Source organism: Neoarius graeffei, chromosome 14 (genome assembly GCF_027579695.1).
Source record: "Neoarius graeffei isolate fNeoGra1 chromosome 14, fNeoGra1.pri, whole genome shotgun sequence".
NCBI classification, from domain to species: domain Eukaryota; kingdom Metazoa; phylum Chordata; class Actinopteri; order Siluriformes; family Ariidae; genus Neoarius; species Neoarius graeffei.
The window spans coordinates 67,532,832-67,557,085 of NC_083582.1; the positions used below are offsets into that span (position 1 = coordinate 67,532,832).

Sequence of the window (24,254 nt, forward strand, 5' to 3'; positions counted from 1 at the left end):
TGTTTTGGGCTGGAAAACGTCAGCAGTATCTGGCAACACTTTAGCTCTTCTTCATGACGACAACCGGAAGTATACCAACACGATGGGGCGTGTAGCGCCACGTGTGGCTCGGGTGCACAATGCACCTTGCACAATAGCCCGATTTCACTTGTGCATGTAGGATTGGATTTCTCTGGCACCCCTGCTGGGACCCTTTGCTCGATTACCAACAGCAGCTCGATTTGGACGTGCATGTAAATGTAGTCACTGTGATCGGATCTGAAATGAACCTGACAACTCTTCGGAGCAGGGGAAAGGCATCTTGGCAAGCTCAGAGGTGCTGTGATGATACGAACAATAAAAGAAATGATGTAGTTGCTGAGTTAATCTCAAAGACATCAAATCTACCGTTTACTGGCGGCACAGGTCTTTGGATGATCACGTTAGTAACGCCTCAATGAACATATAGCTCCTCAAAAAACAAACATTCACTGACGCAGTGACGTATAAATGATCTTAAAAAAAAATGCATGTTTACCTTATAAATAAACGTGAAAGATTATGTTTATGGCAAAGAGATGAAGAAGGAGATTAAAGATCAGGATGAAAATGAAGAGCGCTGAGGATACGCAGAAAAAGACCGAAAGAATAAAAGAAAAGGGAGAAAAACAAGTCAGAAAACATAAGAGAGTGGTGTATGTAAGGTGATGTGCGAGGTCCATGTAAAGCCCTGCAGTGAAATACCTATTCGGATTTCTCCGCGCTCACATGGGAATTCATTATAAACCAGCTGCAGGCGGCTCACTAACACTCATGCAGTTGGCACTATATTAATTGTTTCTATTAGAGCAGGCAAACACGCGGTCCAGCTGCCTTCTGTGGCTCTAGGCTAGCTCGAGCAGACACACTGGATTGATTGCCCAGGTCCTTTCCCCACTCTGGTTCATCCCTGTAGGGAAAGAGAAACGCTCGCTAGACCCGACTCAGCTCCGGGAACAGTGCAACAATAAAAGTCTCTCTTCTGCCTACAAGCACAGCCATGTTAGTATGCAAACGCAACGAAAGAGTATTTATAAAGACGAGCCCAACACACAAGCAGGTAACCTTATAATTCAAAGTGGGAAGCCATTTTTTTCAAGTGCGTTTGTGGAGATCTTGGACGGTTCGCTCCCTGTGTAGATCATGAACACGCTTTTATAAAAACACTTGGGCTTAAAACGCTAGAATTCCATCTCAAAAGGCGTCACGCTTCGCTATGAAACCTTCCCGCTTTTGGAGAACAGCCAAGCGAGAGAGAACTTCAATCACGTAGAGCGTAATAAATTCCTCCGACTCTGACCCACCTACTGACACCTGGACCGGCTTTAAATAACACGGCCGTGCTGAGCAACAGGTTCTGCTTTGGATGTCACACACAAATAAATGCAGCAGATGCTTTTCATATGAAGCGGAGCTGGAGGAACTGGCAGCAGATGAAAGAGTGAGGCTGCGGAAAAATCCACTGCGTCGGTGCCAACAAGCTAAATGGTTCTTAGATCGTCTCTGAAAGAGAACGAGTCCAGCAGACTTGTACTTTCTGCACTCGACTGTTTCCACGTCTCACATGGTAATTCTTCAAAAGTGCCTCAGTCCATTATGAAATATGCATTTTTGAATTTTTTTTTTTAGATAAAAGAGACAGATTAAAAAAAAAAAAAAAACTCATGCAGACTTGTGTTAAAACTTTGAACACTGTAAATAAACAAACACAATATATTTATGACACACACAATGGTTATTAATAAAAATTCACAGAATTTAGCAACTGATACGAGCTATAACATGACCGGTATGTCCATTCTACTGTATGAAAAGAATTAAATCTATTCTGGGGTCTAACTTCTACATTCAGGGTCAAATACTTTCCATGGACAGCAGAGCTGGTTCTCGGCACTTACTCATTCACAATTTTGCCACATACTGTATGTGTAATGCGCACGTCTCGGACATGCACAACACTATCGGGCTGAAACAAATACGATAAAATCAATTAATACAGCAATCACTAATACAGAGATCGATAGATATTATTGATCCCAAGCTGGGAAATAGTTTTGTTACAGCAGCAAGTTATTAGACATGTAAAAAGAAAAATGCACACTGTACAACATAAAATACAATTTAGGAGGGGGGGAAAAAAAAATCCCAAGAACAAGCCGACTATTCAATATATATAGACAAAAATGTAATGATAAAAATTATGCACCTTGTACATGTGAATGTGCATTAATAGTGAATAGTGCTAAAAACAAGAAGTGTGATAAATAAAGATAAAAACTGCAAAGGTGGCAGTACTGAACAGAAGATAGATAGATAGATAGATAGATAGATAGATAGATAGATAGATAGATAGATAGATAGATAGATAGATAGATAGATAGATAGATAGATAGATAGATAAAAATCCGTTGTTTTTACGGAAAAACACTGGCAGCTGTGGTTGCCAGAATAATCCTGTTAAAAATACAGTGAAATGTAAACAACATTACAGAATAACTTGTACATTTCACTGGGATTCCATGTACAATTCATGATAACTAAATTTTACAGGTATTCAATGTACAATAATCAATACATAACTGTTAATTTTACGGATATTCATTGTACAATAAACAATGATTGCATGAACATTGCATGATCTACTAGACAGATATTTTATTTGATTTAGAGTTTTACGAAATGTGCCGGAGAGCCTCTACTGACATTTTTTTTTTTTTTTTTAACAGGGCAATGATGTAATTTTAACTATCACATTCTGTTTTAGTATTACAGTTTGTCTGTGTTTAAACTACAACAATTTGTAAATTCTACAAAAAAATATGATCAACATATTCTTACTGTTAAATTAACAGTGGTATTTGGTGAGGAGTTTTACAGTATATTGGTGTAAATTACACACTGCTTCATTGTTTTTGTACTTACAGTTTTTTTATGTCATGATTTTACATAAATTCACTGTTAATTCAACGGACATTTTTTACAGTATAGATAGATAGATAGATAGATAGATAGATAGATAGATAGATAGATAGATAGATAGATAGATAGATAGATAGATACTAATGACAGTGAACAAATGACAAACAAATAGTTCTGGCAGTATGGTATTTGGAAAATACCAAAATATACTTAAAAATATTTCCAGAATTTCAAATTATCTAATACAGGACAGTTAAATAGGTTTCACAAAGCTAACTACAACACAATATTATATTTATCATGGCATGAGAAAATATATATTTGTTTATTTATTTAATTTGTGTTTGGGGGCAAATTTTTTTTTTGCCCCAAACACAAATTAACCCAAGATCATAATTTTTTTTTTTTGGGGGGGTGTCCCTTACATTTGCAAGTGTGGTCTTAATCTCTAGTCTTACAGATTTCGAGACCTGATTTATTTATAAGTAAATAAAATAAAATTAAATAAATACAATTTAAAAAGGGGCGGCACGGTGGTGTAGTGGTTAGCGCTGTCGCCTCACAGCAAGAAGGTCCGGATTCGAGCCCCGTGGCCGGCGAGGGCCTTTCTGTGCGGAGTTTTCATGTTCTCCCCGTGTCCGCGTGGGTTTCCTCCGGGTGCTCCGGTTTCCCCCACAGTCCAAAGACATGCAGGTTAGGTTAACTGGTGACTCTAAATTGACCGTAGGTGTGAATGTGAGTGTGAATGGTTGTCTGTGTCTATGTGTCAGCCCTGTGATGACCTGGCGACTTGTCCAGGGTGTACCCCGCCTTTCACCCGTAGTCAGCTGGGATAGGCTCCAGCTTGCCTGCGACCCTGTAGAAGGATAAAGCGGCTAGAGATAATGAGATGAGATGAATAAATAAATAAACAAACACACCCCACTGTTTGCCATGTTAGCATGAGGTGAACCATTTTCAACGTGTGAAGCTCCAAAGATTTTGGACTGACTTTTAGTTGTCCAGTTCAGGTCCTGTCAGTGACATTTATGATGAATAAAACAAACAGTGGACATTACAAATAAATTAAAGTGTTCATCAATTCTAAGGAGTCAGAATAATGAACTACTTGTGAACTAACTGTTACCTGTAGCAGGAAGTACACTGAAGTGACTGTGTGCGTGCTTCCAAATTTGCACCAACTAATCAATGATGAAATTCACTGCCAAATATACATCAAATTTTATTGATCAGTTGTTGCAGCCTGAATTTGTTGCACTTCACGTCGAGACAAAGATACCGTGAGGTTTTCAGATCGCGGTTTGTTTTGTTCCCTTTCCTTTTTCAGCTCGAGTCTCACACTGTACAACGGATACAGCCTTCATTACTTGTCTGTATCCAACAAAGTGCTTACAGTAAGATCTTCCCGATAGTGTAAGAGCAACCAGGCAATTTAAAACTAGCAAAAGCATGTCCATCTTCAGGGACGATCTCAAACCGGATATCGAAAAGATCAACACGATGGCCAAACGGCTTACGAGCATTAAACTCTGCCCGAGAACACATATCCCACAAACAATGTTCCAGGTTTCAGAACCACTTAATTACGCTGACTAGACTTTTACTGTGATAAGACGTCAAATCATGGGACGAACAAAACCCCTTCCGTTTTAGAATTGTTCAAGGTCTATGATTAACATAGAATTTACAGGATTTATATTGCTATAAACCCAGTATCCAACCCTTCAGCCCAGTCATGCCCGTTTGAGTGTTCAGCAAACTCAATTAAGTTTATAATCAAAATTTTATCATGTCATTCCACCTGACAGCAAGGCAGCATTTTCCTCCAAAACGGTCAGACTCGGAATTCAAATGAACTTGTTCACTTTATTAAATTAATTTGCTGATTTCACCCCTCCTTTATTTTTTTAAATACTTCAAACTCTGTACATCGTTCTTCAATAACATTCAAGAATACAGTTATTACTTTTATTATGACAAAGATTTTATTATTATAAAAAAATCCTTCCAGAAATAAAAAGGGGGAAAAAAAAGTCCTTTTTATTAATCTTAAATCGTTAACGTGTATTTGTCTGACCTCAGTGTAAACAGACAATTCACATATAAATAATCTAAACTCGGGGGTAACACACACTGGAGTTTGGAGAAATATATGTAAAATCAACTTGGATGAGAAAATGTTACACACACAAAACTCACTCTTTTTACTTGTACTGTCCTCTAGCTCGTGTGTGTGTGTGTGTGTGTGTGTGTGTCTTTACCACAGCGAGGTTCCTGGGGAGTTCCCTTCATGAAGAGCATGCAGGGTGCAGCGTTGATTAGTTTCTTGAGTCTCTCGTTAAGCTCCTCCTTAGGGGCGTCCCCTGGCCCTGCAGGCCCGCCCCCGCTGGACGCCAGCCGTTGCACCTTATTGGTCAGCTCAGGGGCATGTGCGCCGTCCAGCCTGTCAATCTTCTCGCCACCCTGAGGCCCATCCAAAAATGAATAAATAAACAAAACAGTAATACACCATGCACGGGGGTGAACACATCATTAATTTTTCACGGCCCGAGCCTGTTAGTTTAGATTGTGTGAAAGAGACAGGGAGAAGGATAGAGAGCGGGAAAAAAAAGAGAGAGAGAGAGAGAGAGAGAGAGAGAGAGAGAGAGAGAGCGAGCGAGAGATTGCTCTGGCTCCTTCTCCTGTACCAGCGTCCAAGTGGGCAGTGAGATGAGAGAGATTTAACCTATGATTATTTATCCTATCGCCATGAGGCTCTTCAGTGCTAAAAGCACAATTGTTATAATTCGTTTGGAATGGCACCGGCTCCGAGCTTTCACATTACCAAAGTAAACAAATAAATACATCATCCTCGATCGTTTATTTATTTAGTACAAACCTATAGCGTATATACATCAACACTTCACTAGCCTCGTTTTGACAAAATGTTTTCTTATCCAACATTTTCAATATTATCAAGGAAAACGGAGAACGTCCCACACCGCAGGTGCTTAGGCGAGAAACACGTGCAGTACAGAAAGCAGAAGGGTCAAAGGTTCCTGGAAAATGCACTGCGCTAAAGGAAATGTTTAAATCTACTCATATGAGCACACATCTACATTAGGCTGGATACTCATTAATTAGCATGCGCGTTCATGCTGGTACTTCACAGGCTTAAATCCTGCCTGCTGATTTATAGATTACTCAAGTAAGCTCCTACGCTGCAATTAAGCTTTAAACAAAGTAAGTTGATCTTATTTACACTCAGAAAACTGTTCTGTTCATTACTGTAACATCCAAACACATCACAATGCACGGATTTATCGAATAGTATCATACTGATATATACTAATGTTATTTTAGTGGTTATTTTTATTATTATTATTATTATTAGTAGTAGTAGTAGTAGTAGACTAATATTTTATTTTATATATATATATATATATATATATATATATATATATATATATAGGGCGGCACGGTGGTGTAGTGGTTAGCGCTGTCGCCTCACAGCAAGAAGGTCCTGGGTTCGAGCCCCGGGGCCGGCGAGGGCCTTTCTGTGTGGAGTTTGCATGTTCTCCCCGTGTCCGCGTGGGTTTCCTCCGGGTGCTCCGGTTTCCCCCACAGTCCAAAGACATGCAGGTTAGGTTAACTGGTGACTCTAAATTGACCGTAGGTGTGAATGTGAGTGTGAATGGTTGTCTGTGTCTATGTGTCAGCCCTGTGATGACCTGGCGACTTGTCCAGGGTGTACCCCGCCTTTCGCCCGTAGTCAGCTGGGATAGGCTCCAGCTTGCCTGCGACCCTGTAGAAGGATAAAGCGGCTACAGATAATGAGATGAGATATATATATATATATATATATATATATATGAGTGATTCCACGCTTATTGGTACTGAAATGGGGACATGAACTTATTTTTAAAAATTCACCTAAAACCATTTCTTTTTTTTACCATCAGGTCACAAAACATGTAATCTTTAATGAATGATATGTTAAAAGATAACTTTAATTTTCTGATATGTAATAAAAACATATTTATATGCCAAAGTCAAGCCTATGAGTTCCAAAATGATGTCTGTTCCATTACTTCTGTTACGATTGTCCATCTCGTGTCTGTTACAAATTAATTACAATCTAGCTATATACCATGTTAATCTTATTGAAAGAATGTGTATGTTTATTCTACTACACATGTTTATTAATTATATTTGCTAAAACATCACCTTCCTATGTTTCAAAAAGTAATTCTACATTGTTAAAATTGAGAATCTATATGTCCACAACACTTCTGTTACGTTCTGACTTTGGCATATAAATATGTTTTTATTACATCTCAGAAAATTAAAGTTATCTTTTAACATATCATTCATTAAAGATTACATGTTTTGTGACCTGATGGTAAAAAAAGAAATGGTTTTAGGTGAATTTTTAAAAATAAGTTCATGTCCCCATTTCAGTACCCATAAGCGTGGAATCACTCATATACTAATGTTATTTTAGTGGTTATTTTTATTATTATTAGTAGTAGTCTAATATTATATATATATATATATATATATATATATATATATATGTTATTTTGTTGTTATTTTTATTATTAGTATCATTAGTATTATACGGATATTCACATGAAATAATAATTGGTGGGCGGCACGGTGGTGTAGTGGTTAGCGCTGTCGCCTCACAGCAAGAAGGTCCTGGTTCGAGCCCCGTGGCCGGCGAGGGCCTTTCTGTGCGGAGTTTGCATGTTCTCCGCGTGTCTGCGTGGGTTTCCTCCGGGTGCTCCGGTTTCCCCCAAAGTCCAAAGACATGCAGGTTAGGTTAACTGGTGACTCTAAATTGACCGTAGGTGTGAGTGTGAATGGTTGTCTGTGTCTATGTGTCAGCCCTGTGATGACCTGGCGACTTGTCCAGGGTGTACCCCGCCTTTCGCCCGTAGTCAGCTGGGATAGGCTCCAGCTTGCCTGCGACCCTGTAGAAGGATAAAGCGGCTACAGATAATGAGATGAGATGAGATAATAATTGGTATCATACACGATCATATGGAAAGAGAGAGTGGGGGTAGGAGTTAATAAGTTTTTCCTTCTTCCTACTCCTTTTCGAACATGTTTAAGTTCATTTTAATTCTTATTATTTATTAATTCGTAGTAAAATTAGTCATTTTTATATATATTCTTTTTATTTTATTTTTTTTCTGATTTTTCCTGTTCACACATGTTCCAAATAAAGATTTCAATTTAGTATGGCATGTGCATATACTGTATGGGCTACATAAACTACAGAGCTTTATCCCTTTATTTTTGCTTATAAAACACCTTTATATGTTCACAAAAAAGACAGACGATAATTCAATTTAATCACATTCCAGAGCCTAATCTAGGAATCTGAAAATAGAGGACAGATCCCTCACTAGTTGTAGAAACAGGGGACAGAAAATATTAACATGGGTAAAAATATCCCTCATTTGTTCCAGTTAGTGGGGACAGAAAAATAAGTAATACAGTGGTAGATATTTTCAAGGAGTACATCTATAAACAGAACAGTTTTATTAATAAAACTAAATACATGTAACAAACATTCATATCAGATGTTAATCTATATAATATCATAATTATGGCACTATACATATCCTTTAATACAGTGATATGAAAACCATATTTATAGTTTATAGTATTGCACAAACATTATGATCAGATCTGAACTTTAAAAATGTAAAGATTTTTAGATCAAAAACTATATGAAGAATTATATACTGCAAAACCTTACAAATATGACTAGTTTTCTATTATATGACTAGGTTACTGTTTTACTATAAATCATGTGACTAGCTAGCCTAGTAAACGAGACCCACCCGCCTAGCGGCCAAAAATATTTTTTGCCTACGAGTGGGTCTAGCCTCGCACCATATCAACAAAACACCCTGGGCATCAAATCGTGCCCGCCAATCACAATGCAAGGTTTTTGTTTGGATTCTTTGGGCGGGCTTTTGCAGGAGTGACGACAAAGCTGCGCGACGCTGGAGAAAGCACAACAGGAAAGATGGCTACGACTAGTGAACAGCACACGTTTGACTCCGCTTTGGAATCAGTTTTAGAAGAATTAGACTTGGAGTTTTCGTTGAAACATGAGCAGGAAGAGGCTCTCCACTCATTCCTTTTCAAGAAGGACGTTTTCGCTGTTTTGCCGACCGGCTATGGCAAAAGTCTGATCTACCAGCTGGCTCCGCTCGTAGCCAAAAGGACGGGGCTAGTTTGTGCAGTACGAAGAATTAATAAACAGCTTTGAAACATTACTTTTTGATTGTTTCTTATTTTCCCGTTATTTTAAATTTAAGGGAAATTATTTCACCAAACACCACTAAATAAAAATAAAAACTCTCAAAAACAGTTTAAGCAAACCCTTGAAAAAAAAAAAAATAAGAGTGTATGTTAAGTACGTGGTACAGACTCCAAACTTGTGGTCATTATCTCCAAACTTCTTAATATCTAGAACCTGTTTATTAATTAATACGCATTTTGAAAAATTATTTATTTCGAGGCCTCCCCCACTGCTTTCTGTCGCTCTGACTACGTCACAGTCACTGTTGCGCTGATTGGTCAGAGCGTTGGCCTATACGCACAGAGACAGTTTGAAAGACAGCGGGTTGTTCCTCCTACCCGCTTCGGAAATGTCTACGACCGAGACCAGACTAAATATTCAAATTTAGTCTGGCTTGCCAGGCTAGTGACTAGCCTATTTTTACCAATTTAACCACCAGTAGTATAATGTTGCATTTCAAATATAACTAGGTTAATATTACATCATTTGATATAGTTAAGTCTAAAATCCATGTAGTATTGCCACTCTTATGAGACATGAGCGGCTACGGAAGCAAGATGGCGCCAGTCTGTCTGTCGGCTTGCCGTCAGCTCCGTGAGCTGCTACCTGTCCGATTTGCGCTATGTCTGTTTATGCTGCTACTCATGCTATGCTGCCACTGCTCTGCTGGCCCTACCTGGATTTATGATCGTCAGACTCTGCTACATCTTAGAAGCGCACTGGTGACCACCGATGGGTCTCTTATTCCATACATCGAATGTCATCCTCTGTTTGTCTACCCCACCCTGGATTGTTTCCTTCACCTATCTTGTTGTAGCTCTCTACGGAAGAAGCGCCGCAGGCGCCGAGGCAAGCGTGGAGGTGTCCGAGTGGCAATGAGGAAAATCGCGAGTGTTTCCCTCGCCCAGCCTGGACCTCGTCGGCTCTCTGCAGTCCATCTAGGCCGGACAGATCTCTTCCTGGCCCGTCGTTTGTGGGACCGCTGGTACTCCTGCCATGTTCCCATCACTCTGGAGGACCAACCTCAAACACCTGTCTGCCCCTGCTCGCCCGAGACTGCGGATACGTAGTGGTGGGGTGAATTCCTTGAACATCTGCCCTCTGGAATATTCCCCTTGCCCTCAGGCTACGGTCCACTTCACTGCAAAAGTCGCCCTGGTCAACAGCAGGTCTGTGTCTAACAAAACTTTTGTTCTAAATGACTTTTTCTCCCGTTACAACCTGGATTTCCTCTTTTTAACCGAGACATGGATTAGCACTGGAATAGAGATCTTGCAGTCACGTGACCGGAAAGTACACAACCGCCATCTTGTCGGTCAAAAACACCGCTGAATACTGCTGCACTCATGTACAGAATGGATCAATTTCAACCGACGGACTACACGGCTCATTTTTCTAATGAACAGATAACTAGATATATGTCTAAAATAAACGATCTACAGATTAGTGACCCTTATGGCTTACCGGACGGAGTTTTCACGACCGGATTTTGAACTGCCAGCGGAATACCCGGACGTGTATAATTACCTCATTAACTTTCCCTCGCTGTTCAGTGGTGAAGCACTGCGTGCTTATAAATCTCTGGACAGTTATCTTTACAGAAATTCAGGATTTGTCAGCGACTCAGATGTGGCATCTTGTAAACAAGAATCCTCATTGGATGGGTAAGTCACTTAAGTATTGAGTATAGCACTGACCAGCCGATTATAGAATAGAATAAGGTAATTCCAGCTGTTATTCCAAATCGTCCGTCTTGTTTACATGGATCTGGCATTGGAGAGGTAGAGGCTTGGCAGTGGAGGTTTGAGTAGCTGTTTTCTGAGCTTAGTCAACAGGCCGGCTCTGCAGCCTCGCTTTTGCTTCCGCTCCCGACGCCGCCTCCTTCGCTTTGCTTCCGATAACAATCCACGGAGACCCAGCTGGTCTCGCTACCTCGTCCGGAATGTTGCGCATGCGATGGAAATCGCTACAAACCGTCATTTTCTGCTGGAAACCAATGTCCAGTAAGTCCATACAGTTGTAGTGGATATTGAAGTCCGGTACAGACGAACAACACGCAAAAATACACACAAAAAACATAAAAAACGTGCACAGGTAGGGACAGCTTGTAGCCGCAGCCATTGTAGTAGAATTGTATATAGTAGGGTTTTCCAGAAGAAAAGGTAGAAGTAAAAGCAGAAGTAGAAGGCGGAATATGCCGTTTGACCGACAAGATGGCGTCTGTCACAATCTGGATCGGCTGTGACGTCACATGCAAGTGCTCCATTGGCCAGTCTTCTGTCTTTAATGAACTCTGCCCGCCTCAGTGCTCGTTCATTAGCACACCCAGGTGCGCTGGAAGAGGAGGCGGGGTAGCGCTCGTTTTTAAAAACAGTCTTAATTTACGGACACTGTGGGGAGTTTTGTCACATTTGAACTGCAATGCATAATTGTAGAATGTGCTATGTCACCGCTGCTATGTGTACTCGTCTACAGGCCTCCTAAGCACAACAAAGACTTTATAACAGAATTCTCCGACCTTCTCTCTCACCTCCTGTCATTGTATGATCGCCTTCTTATACTTGGCGACTTTAATATCCATGTCTGTTGTCCTGACAGACCCATGGTTAACGAATTCTGTGGTGTAACAGATGCCTTTGGTCTTACTCAACATATAAACAAAGCTACTCATATCTTGGGACATACACTCGACCTTGTTCTATCCTATGGTTTTTCTGTGGATAACATTGTGATTGAGGATGCCATTTTCTCTGATCATAAACCTATTATGTTTAATGTTAGTTTATCAATGCTCTGCAAACTGCCAAAATTCAAGGTAGTCACTCTCGTCACATTAAGGCTACGTTCACACTGCAGGCTGAAGTGACTCAAATCCGATCTTTTCGCCCATATGTGACCTGTATCCGATCTTTTACTGACAATATGAACGACACAGATCCGATTTTTTCAAATCCGACCCAGGCCGTTTGGATATGTGGTCCTAATTCCGATTCCTATCCGCTCTTTTCATATGCGACTTCAGTCTGAACCGCCAGGTCGCATTCATCCGACTTACACGTCATCAACAAGCCACAAACGTCACTATTCTGCGCTGAAGTAGGTGGCGGGTCTCTCAAAAAAAAGTTACAACAACATGGCGCATAATCACGGGCAAAGATAGAGGGTGGGACTCATCCCACCCAGATTTAAATTCACCTCGTTCGGTCCCCCCCCACTTATAGGGAGGAAAAAACGTCTATGCTGTCTTTCTTTGCATAAGGCAAACCTCACGGAAAAATCAAAAGACTAATTACCATTCGGTTTATTGAGGTGCACAGCAGTGTATACATAGTTGCAACAACTCACATAAAACAAAGACTGATATTCGGTTGGTTGAGCTGCGCAGACTGCACAGGTTGCGAGCTCGAGCTTGGTTGCTATGGTAGCCCACAACAAGTTTGACAGGCATATCAGGGTTGGGGTTGGTTTGCTGGCAGCTTTGTCCCCCCCAGTTTTTTGTCCCCCCCAGTTCAAAAAACGTATCTGCGCCCCTGCGCATGACATCAATGCGAGGCACGCTTCGGGCTGTGAAGGTTCTGAATCTTCTCAATGGAAGGACGCAGAGGTTAGGGAGCTGATTTCCATTTGGGGGGATGCAGCTATTCAAGCTAGAGTGGATGGGTCATACCGCAACCGGGCGGCTTTACTTCCGTAAACACTGGCCATGCTCACTGTGTGTGACGTCGTCGTATCCTGCAATGTGCATGCGGAACACTTTTAGGTCGCTTTTCGTTCATACTGAGGATCACATACAAGTCGCATATATTTGTTAATGTGAACGACCTCACAAAAAAAAAAATCGGATTTCACAAAAAAAATCGGAATTGAGCATTAAGCCTTGCAGTGTGAACGTAGCGTACCACTCAAACTGCATCCCAGTTCTCAGACAGTTTCATTAGTAACTCTGTTGCAGCTACCATTGCAACAGCGGCATCATCCTCTTCTGGGCCAGACGAATTAGTCAGTCTTTTTCAGTCTTCTTGCTCTTCCATACTTAACTCTGTAGCTCCTCTCACATTCACCCGCCCCAAGCTAAAGTCTCAATATTGGTTGGATGAGGCCACCCGCTCACTCAGGCAAGCCTGCCGTAAAGCTGAAAGGAAATGGAAGAAGGACCATCTCACTGTTTCCTTTGAAATTTTCCAGTCGACTTTAGCTTCCTTCCAGACTGCAGCTAAAAAAGCCAGAACTAAGCACCTCTCTGACTTAATTAGTACACACTCCAACAGACCCAATATTCTGTTTAGCACTATTAACTCTTTTCTTAGCGGCACGGTGGTGTAGTGGTTAGCGCTGTCGCCTCACAGCAAGAAGGTCCGGGTTCGAGCCCCGGGGCCGGCGAGGGCCTTTCTGTGTGGAGTTTGCATGTTCTCCCCGTGTCCGCGTGGGTTTCCTCCGGGTGCTCCGGTTTCCCCCACAGTCCAAAGACATGCAGGTTAGGTTAACTGGTGACTCTAAATTGACCGTAGGTGTGAATGTGAGTGTGAATGGTTGTCTGTGTCTATTGGCCCTTTTCCACTACCCTTTTTCAGCTCACTTCAGCTCACTTCAGCCCGACACGGCTCGCGTTTCGACTACCAAAAAACAGCACGACTCGGCTCGCTTCAGCCCTGCTTAGCCCCTAAAACTCGCACGGTTTTGGAGTGGGGCTGAAGCGAGCCAAACCGAGCTGAGTGAGGCTAGGGGCGTGAGCAGACACTCCCCTGTGCACTGATTGGTGAGGAGGAGTGTCCTCACATGCCCACACACGCCCCGCGAGCACGCTGGGATCTGTAAACACCGTAAACCCGGAAGAAGAAGAATTACGAGAATTTCTGAAGCCTTATGCGCCTCGCCTCATCTATACGCTCTTGCCAGTATCTGTTGGCGTTGTCGGTGACAACAAGCCACAGCACCAAGACCAGCAACACTAACGACTCCATGTCCTCCATGTTTATTGTTTACTATTCGGGTCGTGAGACTACCGCTTAAAAGGTCACTGATGTCACTGTTTGCGCTGCTTAACGACATCACGTGACGTCCACCCACTTTCGCTAACTCCACCCAATGTGTCCACCCACTTCCAGCCAGCACGGTTCAGCGCGGTTGTAGTCGAAATGCAACTCCAACAGCCCCGCTCAGCCCGACTCAGCACGGCACGGCTCAGCCCGACTCAGCCGCGTTTGTAGTGGAAAAGCGGCAAAAGTGTCAGCCCTGTGATGACCTGGCGACTTGTCCAGGGTGTACCCCGCCTTTCGCCTGTAGTCAGCTGGGATAGGCTCCAGCTCGCCTGCGACCCTGTAGAAGGATAAAGCGGCTAGAGATAATGAGATGAGAACTCTTTTCTTAACCCTCCTAACTCTCCAGTTGCTGACATATCCACTGAGACCTGTGAAAAATTCCTCGAGTTTTTCACTGATAAAATAGAGAACATCAGATCGGTGTTTACGCCCTCCTTATCAACTGCTCTACCTGTTCACTCTCGTGCACTTGCTATTTCTACTCTTAACCAATTTCAGCCCATCTCTCTCAGTGAATTGCAGGAACTAGTTTTACATATGAAACCCACTGGATCCCCCTATGATGCCATTCCCTCCTGTATCATAAAGGATGTTTTTGATGCTGTTGGGCCATCGATTCAAATAATTCTAAATTCATGTCTCACATCTGGTACTGTCCCTACCTTTTTTAAGCATGCAGTCGTCCAACCCCTGCTTAAAAAACCCAACCTCGATGCCCAATGTTTGCAAAATTATCGCCCCATCTCCAAGCTCCTTTTTTTCAAAAGTTCTAGAAAAAGCTATACTGTCACAGCTGATTCCTTTTCTGACCACCCATAACATACTTGAACCTTTTCAGTCAGGATTCAGATCCCTTCACAGCACTGAAACAGCCCTGCTTAAAGTAACTAATGATCTGCTCCTCACTTTAGATTCTGGTGATAATGCCATTTTGGTTTTACTCGACCTTAGCGCTGCGTTTGATACTGTCGACCACAACATCCTCCTCAGCCGTCTAGACTAGCAGGTGGGCATCAGGGACACTGCTCTTCTCTGGTTCAGGTCCTACCTTAAACATAGGACCTTCTCTGTTTCCATTGGCCATTTCTCCTCATCAACTGCCTCTGTCTCCTATGGGGTCCCCCAGGGGTCCATCTTGGGTCCCATGCTTTTCAGTCTCTACATGCTCCCACTTGGTGACATCATTAGAAAGCACAACATTTCCTTTCACCTTTATGCTCATGACTCACAATTGTATTTGCCCTTAAAATCTAGGGACTCCATCCAATCTCTCCTTGTCTGTCTTGAAGACATCAGAAATTGGATGGCTAACAACTTCCTCCAGCTAAATGGTGACAAGACTGAAGTCATTATTTTTGGTCCCTCCAAGGCAAGATGCACTACAGTGAATGATTTAGGTCACCTCCCTCTGCCAGAAACCTGGGTGTCTTCCTTGACTCCGATCTCTGTCTTGACAAACAGATTAGCACTGTGGTCAAAAATAGTTTTTACCAACTCAGAGTGATTTCCCGCCTCAAATCCTTCCTATCTCATAACGATCTTGAAATAGTCATCCATGCTTTTATCACATCACGACTGGATTATTGCAATTCCCTTTGTCTTGGCCTCCCTCAAACCTCACTTAGACGTTTACAGCTGGTCCGAAACGCAGCTGCACGTCTGTTAACTGGCACCAGGAGACGTGAGCACATCACTCCCATTCTGGCCTCCTTGCACTGGCTCCCAGTCTTTTTCAGAAGACAATTTAAAGTTTTATTATTTGTTTTTAAAGCACTCAGTGGGCTGGCCCCAGCCTACATCAATGACCTTTTACAGCTCCACTCAGTCCAAAGGTCTCGAAGATCCTCTAACACAGGGCTTCTTCATGTACCTCGCTCGCGGCTGAAGCAGAGAGGTGACAGAGCTTTTTCTGTTGCTGCTCCACGTCTCTGGAATCAGCTCCCACCGGACATCAGATCTGCTCCCTCCATCTCTGCCTTTAAATCTAGGCTAAAAACCCATCTCTACTCCTTGGCCTTTCCTTAACCATCAGCTTATTGTTATTGTTGTTATTATAGTTTTATTTTATTTATTTATTTTTATTTTGATCATTTGTCTTTTAAATACTGACTCTGTCCAGCACTTTGGTCAGTGTATGCTGTGTTTAAATGTGCTATACAAATTAAACTTACTTATTATACTAAGTAACTTTAAAAACGCACAATGGAATTCAACACGATATCACTTTAGATCCATGCATACACGGAGTGCAGAATTATTAGGCAAGTTGTATTTTTGAGGATTAGTTTTATTATTGAACAACAACTATGTTCTCAATCAAACAAAAAGACTCATAAATATCAAAGCTGAATATGTATGGAAGTTAGAGTGGGGTGTTTTTAGTTTTGGCCATTTTAGGAGAATATGTATGTGTTCAGGTAACTTTCACTGTGCAGAATTATTAGGCAACTTAATAAAAACCAAATATGTAGCCATTTCACTTATTTATTTTCACCAGGTACACTGATATGACAACTCCAGATTTGCAAATAAACATATCTGACATTCAAACACAAAACAAAAACAAATCAGTGACCAATATAGCCACCCTTCTTCATGAGGACACTCAAAAGCCTTCCATCCATAGATTCTGTCAATTTCTTTATCTGTTCACGACCAACATTGTGTGCAGCAGCAACCACGGCCTCCCAGACGCTGTTCAGAGAGGTGTACTGTTTTCCCTCTTTGTAGACCTCGCGTTTTATAATGGACCACAGGTTCTCTATGGGGTTTAGGTCAGGTGAACAAGGGGGCCATGTCATTATTTTTTTCACCTTTCAGACCTTTACTGGCTAGCCACGCAGTGGAGTATTTGGACGCATGAGATGGAGCGTTATCCTGCATGAAAATCATGTTCTTCTTGAAAGATGCTGACTTTTTCCTATACCACTGCTTGAAGGTTTCTTCCAGGAACTGGCAGTAGGTCTGGGAGTTGAGTTTGAGTCCATCCTCAACTCGAAAAGGTCCAACAAGCTCGTCTTTGATGATACCAGCCCATAGCAGTACTCCACCTCCACCTTGCTGGCGTCTGAGTCGGAGTGGAGCTCTGTGCCCATTACTGATCCAGCCACAGGCCCATCCATCTGGCCCATCAAGAGTCACTCTCGTCTCATCAGACCACAGCACCTTAGAAAAATCAGTCTTAAGATATTTCTTGGCCCAGTCTTGACGTTTTATCTTGTGTGCCTTACTCAGTGGTGGTCGTTTTTCAGCCTTCCTTACCTTGGCCATGTCCCTCAGTATTGCACACCTTGTACTCTTTGACACTCCAGGAATGTTGCAACTCTGGAATATGGCAGAACTGGATGCTAATGGCTGCTTGTTAGCTTCACGCTTGATTTTCCACAGATCATGTGCAGTTATTTTGCGCCTTTTTTTTCCCCGCACGCTTCTTTCGACCCTGTTGACTATTTGCAATGAAACGCTTGATTGTTCGGTGATCACGTTTCAACATCTTCGCAATTTCAAGAGTGCTGCATCCGTCTGCAAGACATCTCACAATTTTAGACTTTTCAAAGTCTGTCAGATCTCTCTTCTGACCCATTTTGCCAGAGGAAAAGAGGTTTCCTAATAATTATGCACACCTGATATAGGGTGTTGATGTCATTAGACCACACCCCCTCTCATTACACAGATGCACAGCACCTGATATACTTAATTGGTAGTAGGCTTTCAAGCCTAAACAGCTTGGAGTGGGACAACATGCATTAAAAGGATGTTGTGGTCAAAATACTCACTTGCCTAATAATTCTGCACTCAGTGTATATTTGAAATTTATGATATTGTATGTAATGCACACACATCTTGAAACATCGATAAAGGACATTTATTGTCAAACTCAAGAATTAATTCACAATAAAAAAATTCAAAGTGACAGTTGGTCCATGTTCGGACCGTCATGCTGGAGATTCTGGGTCTGTGTCCCATCACCCAATCAAGCATCCAGCCAGAGCAGGTCATGATATATTTTACCATATTAACATGCCATTGTTGTGCGTTATGCCTGATGTAAAGACTCTCGTCTCTGCGAGCCTACCACACAGATTTAATACTTGTCATTTTTAGGGCATACCTAACAACGCGTTTTCTTTCTCTCTTCCCCCCCCCAATCTGTCCCTCTGAGTTACATGTTGATCCTGGGATTGAGATGCTGGCCTCTTCTGCCCCTCGGACCTGCTTGATCCATCCTGGTGCCCTGTGTCTGGTCGGGGTTTTATCGCACCGCTCCTGTGAAGGACGGCCCCATGAGGACAGCTGAGGGTTATACCTGTTAAAACTGTTAATATTATAGTCAGGCTGTCTATTGTTGCCCAAATGAGGATGGGTTCCCTTTTGAGTCTGGTTCCTCTCGAGGTTTCTTCCTCATGTCGTCTGAGGGAGTTTTTCCTTGCCACCGTCGCCACAGGCTTGCTCATTGGGGATAGATTAGGGATAAAATTAGCTCATGTTTTAAGTCGTTCAAATTCTGTAAAGCTGCTTTGCGACAATGTTTATTGTTAAAAGCGCTATACAAATCAACTTGATTTGATTTGTGTCGTCCAGGGGTCTCAGCAGCAGTGACTGAGGGTGTCAGGAATCTGTCACGGAGGTGAGCTAGCCTGATGTGCTGATCCTGAACTGGCGTCGTGACTCGAGGCTGACCAGGGCGTGGACGATCCCTGGTGCTCCCTGTCTGTCTGTAACGCTGACTCAAACGGGAAATGGTCGAATGATGAACACCGAAGTGCCGGGCAACCTCTGTCTGTGTACTTCCGGCACGCAACATCCCGATGGCCTGTTCACGTTGATTTTGGCTTAGGCGTGGCATCTTCAATAATGACAATTTTCCCATCATTTCCCCCGGGTATTTATAGGCAAGATTGTGTGTGTACAGTGTATGCAAAATTTGTTTGAAAATTAAAGCCTGTCCATGCCATTGACTACCCGAGTCATACTGTACGTTATTGAGTACAACTCCCTTAAATTCTGATTTGAGCACAGATTTGGAACTTATTCGGGCGGAACGAAGTTATTTTTCCATTGTGATATATTTCTTTTCTTCTTGAGATAAACTCAGCACGAATTCAGCAAGTTTTATCAATGTGCATTTTTAAAGTTACTTATGCCGCTTTTCCACTACAAACTCGGCTGAGCTGAGCCGTGCCGTGCTGAGTCGGGCTGAGTCGGGCTGAGCGGGGCTGTTGGAGTTGCATTTCGACTACAACCGCGCTGAACCGTGCTGGCTGGAAGTGGGTGGACACATTGGGTGGAGTTAGCGAAAGTGGGTGGACGTCACGTGATGTCGTTAAGCAGCACAAACAGTGACATCAGTGACCTTTTAAGCGGTAGTCTCACGACCCGGATAGTAAACAATAAACATGGAGGACATGGAGTCGTTAGTGTTGCTGGTCTTGGTGCTGTGGCTTGTTGTCACCGACAACGCCAACAGATACTGGCAAGAGCGTATAGATGAGGCGAGGCGCATAAGGCTTCAGAAATTCTCATAATTTGTAATTATTCTTCTTCCGGGTTTGCGGTGTTTACAGATCCCAGCGTGCTCGCGGGGCGTGTGTGGGCATGTGAGGACACTCCTCCTCACCAATCAGTGCACAGGGGAGTGTCTGCTCATGCCCCCAGCCTCACTCGGCTCACTTTGGCTCGCTTCAGCCCCACTCCAAAACGGTGCGAGTTTTAGGGGCTAAGCAGGGCTGAAGCGAGCTGAGTCGTGCTGTTTTTTTGGTAGTCGAAACGCGAGCCGTGTCGGGCTGAAGTGAGCTGAAGCGAGCTGAAAAAGGGTAGTGGAAAAGGGCCATAAATGGCCCACGGCGGGAGAGTTGGAGCCTCTGCATGTAATGTTATCACTACTCTGGCTCCAATAACTTTTCTTGGGTAAAAATCAACATGAAATTTTGTTAGTTTTTTCTTTTTTACCAGACATCTAATTTTTTAGGTTTGTTTACCTGACATGTTTCGACATACGACTGTCGTCTTCCTCAGAGTGTCACCGGATGTTATTGGTGACGCATCTTTTATCAGCTGATGTTTCCGAAGGCGTGGCCTTCCTGTCTGGATTGACAGGTCGGTCACGCCTTCTACTGTCAGTTCGTCCCCTGCAACATGGCACTCCAGGTATGGGAGAGCATGTATGCTCCCTCATCTCGGTTGATGGTCCTCGGGCTTCGCTTACGGATCTCTATGGCCTCGCTGATCCAGCGCTGATGTTTATTATCTTCTGTGCGGATAACTCTGGCATTCCCCCAGTCCATGATATGATTTTCCCTTTTGCAGTGATCTGTTATGGCTGACTTATAATTTTCCTGTTGTGCCTTTTCTTTTATTGTTCGGGTTTGTCTTGTAGCTGTCTCCTTTTCGCACTCTTTCTTATGTTCATTTTTTCTTGTGTTGAAACTCCTTCCTGTCTCCCCGATGTAAGTTTTATTGCATAATTGACATGGAATCTCATATATGGTGTTGCATCTGTTGTCCGGATGTATTCTGTCTTTGGGATGAACCAGGATCTGACGGAGTGTTGTGTGTGGTTTGACAGGTGCGTTAATGTTGTATTTCCTCATTGCTCTTTGAATGCGGTCCATAGAGATCCGAAAGCGAAGTCCGAGGACCATCAACCGAGATGAGGGAGCATACATGCTCTCCCATACCTGGAGTGCCATCTTGCAGGGGATGAACTGACAGTAAAAGGCGTGACCGACCTGTCAATCCAGACAGGAAGGCCACGCCTTCGGAAACATCAGCTGATAAAAGATGCGTCACCAATAACATCCGGTGACACTCTGAGGAAGACGACAGTCGTACGTCGAAACATGTCAGGCAAACAAACCTAAAAAATTAGATGTCTGATAAAAAAGAAAAAACTAACAATATTCAATACAACACATAATGAACGTAATCGAAAGAACATGAAATTTTGTTAAGACGGTTGGAGCCAATCTGAAATTTTTCTTCCTGCATGATATTTGAAATTCTTTTCTTTCTCTATTATTTCCCGATGAGAAATCATGACTATGACTTTTTGTAATTCTTTTGGCTCAAAAATTAGCGTCCAAGTCAGGCTTGCAGTACTCGAGTCCGACTCATGCCCTAATTTTAAGGACTTGTGACTTGACTTGAGCAGCGATGACTCGGATTCGTGCATGAACTGCATTCGGACTCGTAAACTGGAGACGAGGACTCGGATTTTTTCTTTATTTTTTGTAACATGCCATAATAATTTGGCATAACACATTTATATCTACATTAACTTTTATACTAATTTCATGCAAGAATGTCACACCTGCGTGCCTTGGCGCGTGCATCAGATAGACTCTCGGACGTGCTCCGGACAGCGCGCACGCCAAGTGGACTCTCAAGTGCCCGCCATACACGACTCGTACCTGCACAGGATTAAGGCGTAATCAGCGCGCCGAGATAAGACCTGTGAAAACACACTTACTTTGCGAAGTATTGAGTTGCGTTACTGACACATTACCGAGCCTTATTTCCTTGTTTGGTTTCCTGATCCCTGATTTCCTGTTTCTTGTCTTTGATTCTACCGAGGCTACGGTAGCCTGTTTGTGCCTCACGCGACCTATTGCCTGTTTTACGATTTTGCCTGTTGTTCTGGATTGTTTACCGTCTTCGCTTGTATTAATAAACACACCTTCTGTTTACATCCATCTCCCGACCGTCTCTGACAGAATACTTCACACTCCCTGACAAAGAGAAGCACGTTCACCTGTTCATACAGCATGTTCAGGAACAAACTAATGTTAAATGAAAACTGAAGTCATTTTTAAACTTGCTTTATTTCTTAATTAACGTGTTATTCAATGACATTTTCGGTTTTAGTAACCTTATATCGTGACTCGTATTGGCAACTAATTGCAATTAAATATTATACTTATCGGCCTATTCGGTTTTTAGCCGTGTTGAATTTAGTTCGTTTGGTCCACAGCAGGCGTCGCTTATTCGCGTGATCTTCACGAGACTTGTGCGAGACTTCGAAACATCAAGTGTCAGCCAGGTGTCGGTGCCGCCATTTTGAAAACTGTTTTTCAAACGAAGTATTGCACAAAAACGAGTTTAAATGACAATTACTGCCTACTTTTTTCAAACTTTCCTGATCGCTATCAAAACAAACAAAACTTCCGGCTTGATTACATCAGCATTCGAAAGAGGGCGCGCGCGTCTTTTGACAACGTCGGCAGATGTCGGTCGCTTTGATTTGCGCTGTACATTTTACTTCCGTCCTACGATGTCTCGCACAGGTCTCAACGAATCTCGTTTACGGCCATTGCTTTGACATATGGACTGATGTATTACAGAGCATATTTCAAACACTCATAACTTGCTACAGCAGCGACACAATAGCTTTCAGAAATGCATTCCGATATTTAATAAAATGAGATAAATAGAATTTTGATGATAAAAAAAAATTTGCCTTCAGTTCTCCTTTAATGGCGCTAAAATAGCCATCGTCAAACGGTGCAGTCGGAGTCTTGTTCTCGGACTCGAAATTTTTTTTAACGACTCGGACTTAAACGTTGGAGACTTGAGACTGGACTCGGACTCGACTACAACACTGGTCCAGGTTACACGTGTGACGCCAGATTTTCACGGTTTTCAGCGTGGTACTATAACTATTAACTCGAACCCATATTTAAAGCCCTCCTTGCAGTTTTAGGGTGTACTCAGACCAGGATAGTTCGATAGTTCACTTGCTTTGGTCCGAACCAAATGTTTTTTTAATTTTTTCATTTTGGTGTGGTTCGCTTTCACACTGTACATTTTAGTAAGCGGACCAAAATCTGTCAACAAAGCCACGCGCCCTGAGGTCGTTCAGCTATTGGTCAGAGACAACACGCGCACAAAGCGCCAAGTTCAAAAGTAGTCACGGAGGATAGCGCTGATGAGCGCACATCATGTTGTGACAGTTCTGGCTCTTCACGCAAGTCGCTAGTACCGCCACTTTTTGAAAGAATGTCCCTGATTTTAATGTAGGTCTGACGGAGTTTCTTTACTTTTAGCCGACATTGTTCTGGGGAGCGCGTGAACCCCTTCTCCTTCATTTTCTCACTGAATACAGCAAACACGTTGGCAGTTTTGTGTGTTCTCTCCAAAAGCTCAGATATGTGGACATCTGCCCATATATCCACAAGGGTACGCGTTTCTTCCTCGGCCCACGTTTGCCCCCTACTCATTTTTTGTACTCTGTAGTCTAGCCTACCACTGGTCTGAATGACTGAACAACTGTTGTAAGGTTCCCTTGACAACCGAAACAGTGTTTGCACTTTGCGGTGAAGTGTCAAGACTCTGTTTCCCATAATGCTCGACAAACGACGGAAGCTCCCGAGGTACAAAAAAGCAAAACTGTCGGATTAGGTCCGGTCTGCTTTCACACCTCCAAAAGGTCCGCACCAGGGTTCCTTTGGTCCGGACAGAGTCCAACCTTGCAGCTCGGTCTCGGTCCGCTTGTTTGGTCCGGACCAGAGTTCGGTGGTTTGTATTCAGACCAACCCAAAAGTTCCGGACCAAGGGAAATTTGGTTCGTTTGGTCCGGACCAAACAATGTAGGTGTGAATACGCCCTTAAATTTTGAGTAGCATGTCACAAAGTCGTAAACCCTCATCACAGAAAGAGCCGGTTTCTAACAGGGACATTTTGGCTCTGATGTGCCAACTACAATGGAGGTCAGATTTAATCCTCTAGACATATATAAGATGCACCGTTGAGTGTGTGAACAATGCCGTTTTATTAAAAGCATTGCTGTCATGTCTGTCATTGCACAGTCAAATATAAAACCAGTCTTCTCTGCTTCACATCAGATAGTCATGGGTTCTTTTCCGAGAACACTTCTCATGAATATTCCACTGGTTTTTAATCACTTATGTTCCACGTATGCACATTACTAACAAAATGCTCCAATGTTACGGTCGTTCTAAATTATAAATCTGTCATTTAAA

The 24,254-nt window shown here is 42.6% G+C and overlaps 1 protein-coding gene across 1 annotated transcript in view; it reads right to left on the reverse strand.

Annotated features, from left to right (window-relative positions):
* The window catches only part of glrx3 (glutaredoxin 3), a 78,662-nt gene that overhangs the window by 31,166 nt on the left and 23,242 nt on the right, over positions 1-24,254 (reverse strand). Inside the window, exon 4 of the mRNA XM_060940255.1 lies at positions 5,199-5,400. Within this exon, the coding sequence (XP_060796238.1) occupies positions 5,199-5,400 (202 nt within the window). The remainder of the gene's footprint in view (positions 1-5,198; positions 5,401-24,254) is intronic.